Source organism: Bubalus kerabau, chromosome 4 (assembly GCF_029407905.1).
Source record: "Bubalus kerabau isolate K-KA32 ecotype Philippines breed swamp buffalo chromosome 4, PCC_UOA_SB_1v2, whole genome shotgun sequence".
NCBI lineage: Eukaryota > Metazoa > Chordata > Mammalia > Artiodactyla > Bovidae > Bubalus > Bubalus kerabau.
This window is the reverse complement of record NC_073627.1, coordinates 128,104,785-128,113,995: the sequence shown is the minus strand read 5'-3', so window position 1 is coordinate 128,113,995 and position 9,211 is coordinate 128,104,785. Positions and strand designations below refer to the sequence as shown.

The window sequence follows — 9,211 nt, the reverse complement described above, 5'->3', positions numbered from 1 at the left end:
TCTCCGAGAATTATTTAATAAAATTACACACTTGGGGCTCAGATGCTTCCAACCACAAAAGTGCAGCCCATCTGTTAGTACCAGTCTTCCCTCCACAGAATGGGTACAGATCAGACTTCTTCCTCTGGCTCCCACCCTGTGGGTCCAATCAAGCCAGGGCGCATCTGACAGAAGCCCAGGGCCACTTGCTTTCTGGCCCCCAGAGTCCCCATGTGGCTACAGCTTGAGTTCACTGGGCATCGGCTCCCCTCGCAGGCCAGCTAGCAGGTTGTCAGCTGCCAAGACAGACATGATGTTTCGGGTCCTGTGGGTGGCACTGCCAATGTGGGGCAGGATCACTGGAAAGGAGAGGAAGGACAGGAAATGAGAAGGGTGGTTCAAGAGCCTTACCTTGGGCTGGGTTTGCCAGGAAAAAGAATAAGGAGAACCCCCCTCACTTCTCGATTTGCCTTTCCTCCTGTCTCAAAGCACTCCTCTCCCCGGGGCCACCAAACCCAGACTCAAGGGTGACAAATATGCATCCTGAGCGTGAGTGTCAGGGCCAGAAGGGGTCCCGGAGCCTCTCTAGAACCACCCTTCAGAATCCAGACTGCGACATGAGGTGCCAGTTTACCAGCTCGTCCACACCACGGGCCCCCACGAAGGCCCCAGGCCTCTGATGTCCCAAAATAGCAGATGAGAGGCTGGACAGCACAGTGCCCTCTGACCCCACTGCAGAGCACGTGGGGTCAACGGTCCCCAGAGAGTGCCTTCTGAAAGCAATGCCCAGGGCACTGCGCCGAGTGCCAGGCCTCGGGAATGGGACAGTTTCCCCAGCTCTGGGCAACAGCCTGGCCGTCACAGCCAGTGCTCCCTTCACACAGGCACAGGGTGGGGGTGGTAGTGCCTCCAAGGGCTGTGGTAACAGAAGCATTCAAGGAGGGGAAGGCAGCTGTAGGCCTTCTCTGGTTTTCCATTCCAGAGGGTGAGCAAAGGGCAGGACTGGCCCAGACGGCTTATGGCCCTAACAGTTACATATTAGTCTGGAGACGGAAACCAGATCAGCTACCTGAATAGAGAGAACGTAATATAGAGAATTGTCAACTTAGCACAGAATTGTTAACACTAACTGAGGAAGCTAAAGAGGAACTCTAAGTGGTTCTCACAGTGCTCCCGGGCCGAGTAGCAGCCACGTGCGAGATGTTAGACACATGTTGTCAGGCCCCACCCGAGACCTACTGGGGTGGATGCCCAGGGGGCCCGGCACCATGCATTTAGTCAGTCCCTCCAGGTGACCGATAGCATAGGAGTTGAGAACCACTGCGCTAAGGTATCATGGGGGTAGCAATGCCGAACCTCCCCTGGGGCTAGGGGATGGGGCAGAGGAGGGAAGGGAAGTGAAAGTCGTTGAGTCGTGTCCGACTCTTTGTGACTCCATGGACTATACAGTCCATGGAATTCTCCAGGCCAGAATCCTGGAGTGGGTACCCTTTAACTTCTCTGGGGGATCTTCCCAACCCAGGTCTCCTGCATTGCAGGAGGATTCTTTACTAGCTGAGCCAAAAGGGAAGCCCAACAATACTGGAGTGGCTAGCCTATCCCTTTCTCCAGTGAATCTTCCCGACCCAGGAATCGAACCGGGGTCTCCTGCATGGCAGGTGGATTCTTTACCCACTGAGCTAGAGAGGATGGGGTGGTTAAAACTCAGAAGACTGAGGGAGGGCCTCTGGAGTTTGCCTCCTGCCTCAGATGGCTGTGGCTTGTGGCTCGGAGGGGCACAGTGCCTAACCCGAGTGTCTGGGAGAACTGCCACTCGGCTTCATCAGCTGCGATGGGAAGAGCCACTGCCGGGAGAAGTGTTTCTGGCAAAGGGCGGTTCTTACCACAGTTCTTCAGGGTCAGGAGAGGGTGGTTGGTAGGCAGTGGTTCTGGGGTCGTCACGTCCAGTCCAGCAGCTGCAATCTGACCGCTGGCCAGGGCCTGGTACAGGTCATCCTGGTCTACCACTTCTCCCCTGGGAATGACAGGGGGTGTGCTGAAGCACTATTAACAACTAAGAAGGGATTGGAGTGGCTGGGAGGGAAGGTCTGCTCCCGTAACATGCTCAGTGGACTAGAGGCACCCTGCAGACATTTTTGAGGACCCAAGACAACCTGGGTTTTGGGTCTGTCTTTCCGGAAGTGTGTGAGTTTAAGCTCACTGACTCACACAGACAAACCCAGGCTCAGGGCCATGAAGGCTGGCCTCTAACAGGCTGTAAAGACTGTCAAGTCCAACCGTTTGTGGTTAGAGGAACAAAGTTACCTAATTGGCTGCCATGGTGCCTTCACTTCCTGAGCAAGGTCAAGGTACTGCTGGGAACCAGACCAGGCCCTGCTCTGAGCAGCTGGGACGTGCTCTGGGGCCCTTACTGTCCTTCTGAGTTGAGCGGTTGGTTGGTTTATGGAGGGCAGTAGACTCAGCCTAAGTCTCATCGACAGCCTGTGGGGATCACAACAGCAGGGGCAGCCCCTCTCCAGGCTCGCCCGGTGACCCAGGATACCTGCTGATGTTGACAAACACAGCTGTTTTTTTCATCCACTGGAAGAAGTCCTTGTTGCAGAGCCCCCTGGTCACCGGTGTTAAGGAGCAGGCCACAACGATGAAATCGGACTCGGCAGCCAGCTCGGGGGTGGACACTGGGGGAGCGCAGGGCTCCGTCAGGTGCTGTGTCCCGGGTCAAGGACAGCAAGAGGGTGGGGAACCTGACCCCTCCTGCCCTCCCTCCCTCAATGGACACTCCCATGATGCTCCCTGAAGGCAGCGTCTCCACCTGGACAGCTCTGATAACTGCACAGTCAGTGGCCACTCACGGGATCCTGGGGTGTTACACCCTTCAGTCAGCTCTAAAGGTGGGGAAACCGAGGCCAGAGAGGAGCAGAAGCTCATTCGGGGTCACACAGCGGGATCTAGGCCACACTGCTTTCACCTCTGTCAAGGCCCAGTGTGCCAACAGGGTGGAGTGGCTGAAACCCAGCTTGGCTTCTGCTCACCAAGATATGCACCTGCCAGGGGACTGGATTCACCCAGAGGCAAGGCTGAGAGTCAGCGCTCACCAGTTGATTATGGAAACTGTGAGCCCAAGTGCCCAGCACCTCCTTCCATGTATCACCCTTACACGTATGATTCGCTACACGCTACCACCATCGCCACTGCTCTGTGTACGTGGACAACAGTGAGAAGGGACCTTGCAGGACAGGAGCCCCGAGTCTCTCTGATACTGAGGGGACTCGGTGCCGCCTGGCTGAGTCCCTGCGCTGCCCGAATAGGCCTCTGCATGCAGGGCAGGGAGGTCAGATAAAGCCTAGGGCACGTCACAGGCCTGTGGAGCTCCTTCATTCTGCCCCAAAGTGCTGCCATTACGGCAAACAGAGAACCACCTGGCCAAGCCCAAGGGGCCCCTGCGGAAATCCAGGTTTGACTTACCAAACTCTGCCTGGAATTCCGCTGCTTCCTGAGGCCTGGGCTGGCGCCCTGTGTATAGAAATCTCCGGACACCGAATGGTTTCAGACGCCGAGCAATGGCCTGGCCTGGTGGCAAGGAGTCAAGAGTCAGTGCTTGTTCCCAAGCCCTCAGAGGGCGAGGGCGGGAACAGTGCCCAGGGAGCCCCTGGGGGAAGGGCTGGGGGGCAAGGTCCCTTCCTACGTTAACTAATCCTGCCACAGTGCACCCAGCCCCCACCACCCCCACACTGCCCTCAGCTCATGGGTCCATCCTTCAGGGACCACAGCTCCTGTGTGGCTGTGACTGGCCTGGGCTGTCCTCACATGGTTCTGGACCACTTTCTAACATTCCCTGAGCACCGGATGGACCTGGCAGCCCAAGAAAGATCTGACCATGCGGTCCCCTGCCTCCTCTGGACCCTCTGCTTCTGTTAATGCAGCCACAGACCCCAAATGACTTTTTGATGGCACTGCCAACTCGCCCCACCTCTAACACCTTTCCACATACGCTGCTGCCAAGACGGGCTTGGGCAGCTGGGTTTTCTGACTCCGAACATGCCCCAAAGTTGCTGGGATCCTCCAAGCAACTCCCTAGTGTGGGAGGCAGGGCTGCCAGCTAGCCAGACAAGTTATGCCCACTTCCTACCCTCACCCTTGCCTCTGCTCCAAGCAGGATGCCAGACTTCTCCAGTGCTGGGGCCACTGGAAGAAAAATAGCTCTGCCCTGCTTCAGAACCACAGGTAAGCTCTGTCCACTGGACCCTCTGGTTTCTATGTTAAGGCTTCAGGAGTCAAATGCCTTCTAGAAACCAGGCCTCAGGGAGCAGGGCTCCCCAACCCCTCAGCCATCACTGCTTCATCTGCTCTGTACGGAGCTATAATCATAAAGAACCCTGGCTCTTACAACTCACATCTATCACCTAGTGACTTCTTAAGGAACTCATTTTATTTTTTGGCCTATCTTTTACAATGCTGAGTCTTCTCGCTGGAGATATCCCTACTGCACACAGGTGTGGCGACCCTTCCCAAAGAAAGACTGTCAACATCCAGACACAGGGTGCTGGAGATTCTATCCAAGACATGCGAGCCAGGAAGCCAAATGGGTAGACAGAGCCTCACCTATGCGCCCCAGGCCAATGATGCCGACGGTGCTCTGTGAGAGGCCGTGGCCACACATCCACAGGGGTTTCCATGAGGTCCAACCACCGCTGCAGGGAGGGAGGGAGGGGCGGGTGAGAGGCCCTGGCTTTGGGCAAAGATGAGGGCTGCTGCACAGACCCCACACTCCCAGGCAAGGGCTGTGGTCCAAGGGACAGACCCCACCCTTCAGTTAAGGATGGAGGAGACCACAAGTTACACCTACAGCCGCTCGGCACTGCGGATAAGCAGTGGGAATAACTCTTCTTTTAAAGCAATTGGGGACACAGAATCTGAGGGCTGGAAAGCTTCTTAGAGGTTCTCCTCCCTTTCTGCAGACAGGGAGGCTGAGATCAGAAAGGGCAACTTGTGTGAGGTCACATAGCCAGGGCAGAGCAGCAGGTTGCAAACGTGGAATGTGGGATTCCAAAACCAATGTTCTCAATGCTCCAGGGAAAAACACAGGCCCACCCCTGCTGCCCTGGACCGACGGGGGAACACAGTCTATCTTGAGTCACCTCCGACGAAGGGGCCAACTCCCTGGACAGGAGGGTGGGAGGGACCCTCAGCACTGTGCCTCCTCAGTCCCATGCAGCCTCGCCCCTGCCACACCCCCACCACGAAGCCCCTCTCCCGGTCCACATTCTCTGAGCGCCTGCATCCACATGCCTCCTGGGCTTTGCTTGGGTCAGTCCCCCCCACCTTGAGTGCTTTCCCTGATTCTGGATGTACAGCCCCATCTCAATCTGAAACTCCCAGGTCAAATTTTAATTTTCAGATTTTAGAAAGGGGGTCAAGTATATATGCTGTATTCTACATAACACACTCGACAACATCTGGGGTGGCACCTGTATCAAACACATCAGTGTATCTGCAGCGACATGGAACGACCTCAGTCTTCAGAGCCTTCTGGATCCACATGATGGCGGATAGGGCCCTTTGAGGGTGCCCACCAGCTACTCAGCTACCTTTCCTGTAAAGCCTTCCCTGGTCCACACTGCACCCCACAGTTTCCCTTCACGCCCTGTTTGTTTCGGCTCTGCTGTGCACCTTAGTATCTTGCCTGAGTCTGTCTCCCTCATTAGCTGGGGTCACCTCTGGGCCAGGGGCAGCACTGAGTGCGCAAGTGCTGAGCAGAGCCAACGTCCCCGCTGGGCGTTCACTCACTTCTTCACCTCCTCGATGGCCTCCGGCAACCGGCGACAAGTGGTAAGCAGCAGGGAGACGGCGAGCTCGGCCGTGGCGTCTGTCAGGACACCCGGAGTGTAGCCCACACGGATCCCACTATGAACCAAAGAGCTGGTGGTAACAATGGCTTCAAGCACCTTCCCAATTTCTACTGCTGGGACACTGCTGTGATGCGGCTTTGCTCCTTCTGCGCTGCCTGTTGGGAAGCTCAGAGCTGTAAGTGGGCCCCCAGGAATGGCCAGCCCTCAATCCCCTCTTGACCATCTCCCATTTTGAGAAGGATATAAGATGGAAGATCAGGCTTCAATGTGTGGAGCTCCAGTAACTATGATTACTTAATCTTTCTGAATTTCCTCATCTAAAGAGGGAAATACTACTACTTGCCTTTTCTACTTGAAGGGGTTGATGTGAGGGTCAAAAAAAAAAAAAGAATGAATGAGAAAGGATATTACCTGGACATTGTTACCCACTGTTTCTGACTGCTCGGACTTACTTAACTGACCTGTGCACACGTGGGCCGATTTTATCATTGGCTACCTTACATTTTCACCAAATGGTCAAGGGATATGAAGAAAAAACAGATAGATACTCAGCTCCTCTTTTTCCCTTTCTGGTAGTCACCCTTTACTCTAGAGCCCAAGTTGCACCTACCGCTTCTTGATTTCATCCAAAGCCAAGTGGTCGACACCCACAGACATTGTGCTAATGACTTTGAGATTAGCTCCTGTTGGGCAGAAAAAGCATTATTTGTATCTTTCCTCAAAGGATTCAAGGCCTTCCCACATATATAGACGAGTCCGGAAAAGGCAGGGCCCTGCTAAAGGTCATAAACCAAGCCTGAACAGAGCTGGACAAGGGCCCAGGGCCCTGGCTCTCCTCCACACCCTGGTCTTTGCCCTCTTACGGCCTCCCTCCGGGGACTCACAGCCAGCAGAGAGGGGCAAAGTGTGTGCCACATGGAGCTGTGGTCTAGGACCACCGTGAACACCCTCAGAGCTTGCTGAAATCACTAAAAACCTGCTTGGGAACCAGCAGCAGCAGGCCAAGACACCCCAGGAACCCTGCCCAGGCCTGCACAGTGCACACACCTGCAGCGTCCAGGAGCTTCTTGTCTATGCGGTCCGAGAGGAGGCAGAGCAGGCCATGGGCGCCAGCCATTCTCTGTTCCAGGTCCTCTCTGGGGATGGGCTCATCAGAATCCCACTGCTCCACCTCACAGCTGAAGACAAAGGGAAGACCACTCAGAAGTGGGGCAGCCCCACAGGTGCCCACAGGCCCGCAAAGCTCTCCGACCACATCCACAGACCCTGTCAGAGTGGGAAACATCGTTTTCTGCTTGCCCTGGCCTCAAGCTGCCTGGGGCTGGCTGAGGGGAGTCAAGGCTAGGTGTGGGCGGCCTCAGAATTGTCCTGAGAGGGTGGCTGAAGGGTGAAGGCCGTCACAGAGCAGAGCTCTCCAAGGACTGAAAAGGGCCCAAGCTGAAAGGAGAAAGTCACGGGGACCATTCTCAGCTCAACACAAGAAGAGCTTTCTTATCCCCACAGGAGGCCTCACAGGCAGCAAGCTCCCGGGCCAGGCTGCCTATTGGGAAGGCCAGGTGGGGGGTCCTGGCAGCAGCCGGGCTTGGATCCCTTGTCCAGTTATGCATCTTCTCCTGTGAGTCAGTGAAAGGAGTAACTCTTGTTCTTGACTTTGTACATGTGCTGTGTTCTGCTTAGTCGCTCAGTCGTGTCTGACTCTTTGCGACCCCAGGGACTGTAACCCACCAGGCTCTTCTGTTCATGGGGATTCTCCACACAAGAATACTGGTGTGGGTTGCCATGCCCTCCTCCACGGGATCTTCCCGACCCAGAGATCGAACCCAGGTCTCGCTCACTGCAGGTGGATTCTTTACCATCTGAGCCATGGACAAGACCAAAGCAGTTCAACAGGGAGGAGTTTCAGAGGGCGCTTCCAGAGCGGCTGGTGGGCCCCAGGCACGCTTCCCAGCAGTGCTGCCCAACCTCCGGCCTATGACATTTAATTCAGTGCAGCCAAAGAGCACGGAAAATCTACATGTGCAAGACGCAGAGCTGCCGGCGCTTTCCACAACGCCCTGCCCAGGCGCCAGCCTCCTTGCAGCCGCCTTTCCTGGACAGTGGCCCAGGCTGCCGCAGTGTGAGTGCCGCTACTAGTGATCTTGCTGTCTTTGCCTTCCCCGCTCCCCGTCAATGCCTAGCACAGGGCAAATCTTCAGCAAAACTTTGATTGCACTGAACAAAAGAAACAAATTTCATTTTCCCCTAGCACTTGTTTCTAAGGCTGGGTCCACCTTCTCCTCGCCTGACATGGGAAGTGAAAACCTGCACACTTGCAGTGCTCAGACTGCCGCAGAGCAGATTTCTAATCCCAGCTGTGCCACCTACAGAGGTTGGTGAAGGTACTTGACCTCTCCAGTTTCTCTGTAAAGTGGGAATCACAGCACTGATTTCACAGCGTTGAAGAATTAAGTTTACTTACAAGAAGCACCTGGCAAGGTGCAGAGTTCAGTTTAAGAAGTGCTACCAGAGGCCCCCTGCTAACCGTGCAAAGGGGCCAGACCCCTGACTGCCAAGGCCCCTGACCCGGCCAAGCGGCCTCAGAGGTTGCTCAGACCTTGTGACATGCGCAGTCTCCCCTCTCCCCACGCCCACGACTGGGGAAGGCTCCAGCCTTCACTCCACCCCCACTGCAAGTGCCACGGAAACTGCGGGTCCCAGGGGCACAGCAACGGGCCTGGAGAAAGCCTGGCCCCTGAGCACTTTCTCTACGGTTCCCCAAACTCCAAGACCGTTCCAGCCAGGCACGGGTTCGAAAGTTCGGCGAAGGCCCAAGCGCAGGATCCCAGTTCTCTCTGGCCCCACGGACCGCCGTGTCCGCCCCACCAAAAAGAAGTGGGTGGCGGGAGGCCGCCCCACCGCCCGCCCGGAGACGCTGAGTCACCCCACGTGCAGGCTGCCCGAGGTCTAGGAGCGGTGCCCCGGGCTCCGGAACCCCTTCCCGCGACGCCACCCACGGAACGCGCGCCCGGAAGGAGGGGACTCGGCGCGCGGAGAGGTCCGGGGGCGCCGAGCTCTTACTCTGCGGCCCGGGCGAGCGCGGCGCTGCCCTCGGGAGGAATCCTGCGTGTGATGAACACCTTCATGACTCTCACTGGCCTCATTGACCCCGCAGCCGCCGGATATTGGGCCCAGAGAGGGCGGGCCGGAAAGGGGGCGGGGCCTCTGGAGGGGCGGAGCCGGAGCAGGTGGGGCGAGGGTGTGGATTGGCTCCGGAGCGGGGGCTCCTCGGGCTCCGAGTGTGCGCCTTGAGCGTTTCTGTGTTTGTGTGATCAAGCTTTAATGAAACAGAGTGGCTCTGAAGCTGGTGGCAGGCTCGTGCCCTTGGCTCCCAGGGCCTACCTCTG

At 56.6% G+C, this 9,211-nt stretch overlaps 1 protein-coding gene across 2 annotated transcripts; it reads right to left on the bottom strand.

Annotated features, from left to right (window-relative positions):
- Window positions 1-9,010, bottom strand: GRHPR (glyoxylate and hydroxypyruvate reductase). 2 transcript variants are annotated; one of them, XM_055578553.1, is made up of 9 exons: window positions 8,886-9,010; window positions 6,876-7,006; window positions 6,439-6,511; window positions 5,767-5,883; window positions 4,582-4,670; window positions 3,445-3,549; window positions 2,522-2,657; window positions 1,863-1,993; window positions 1-338 (listed from the first exon to the last, which is right to left on the bottom strand). In XM_055578553.1, exons 1-9 carry the CDS (start codon window positions 8,966-8,968, stop codon window positions 217-219), a joined length of 987 nt encoding a protein of 328 aa, XP_055434528.1. In that variant the 5' UTR covers window positions 8,969-9,010; the 3' UTR covers window positions 1-216. The 2 variants fall into 2 exon arrangements, with proteins under 2 accessions (XP_055434528.1, XP_055434529.1); XM_055578554.1 differs by lacking the exon at window positions 8,886-9,010 and having other exon boundaries at window positions 5,767-5,983.
- Window positions 9,011-9,211: the final 201 nt, after the last annotated feature.

Excerpts from the sequence above, each read along its gene's own strand:
- GRHPR (XM_055578553.1), bottom strand. The coding sequence starts at position 8,968 with ATGAGGCCAGTGAGAGTCATGAAGGTGTTCATCACACGCAGGATTCCT. Across the intron at positions 6,512-6,875 it reads GAAGCTCCTGGACGCTGCAG|GAGCTAATCTCAAAGTCATT; the intron begins GTGTGTGCACTG and ends TCTGCCCAACAG. Across the intron at positions 339-1,862 it reads CCTGACCCTGAAGAACTGTG|TGATCCTGCCCCACATTGGC; the intron begins GTAAGAACCGCC and ends TCTCCTTTCCAG.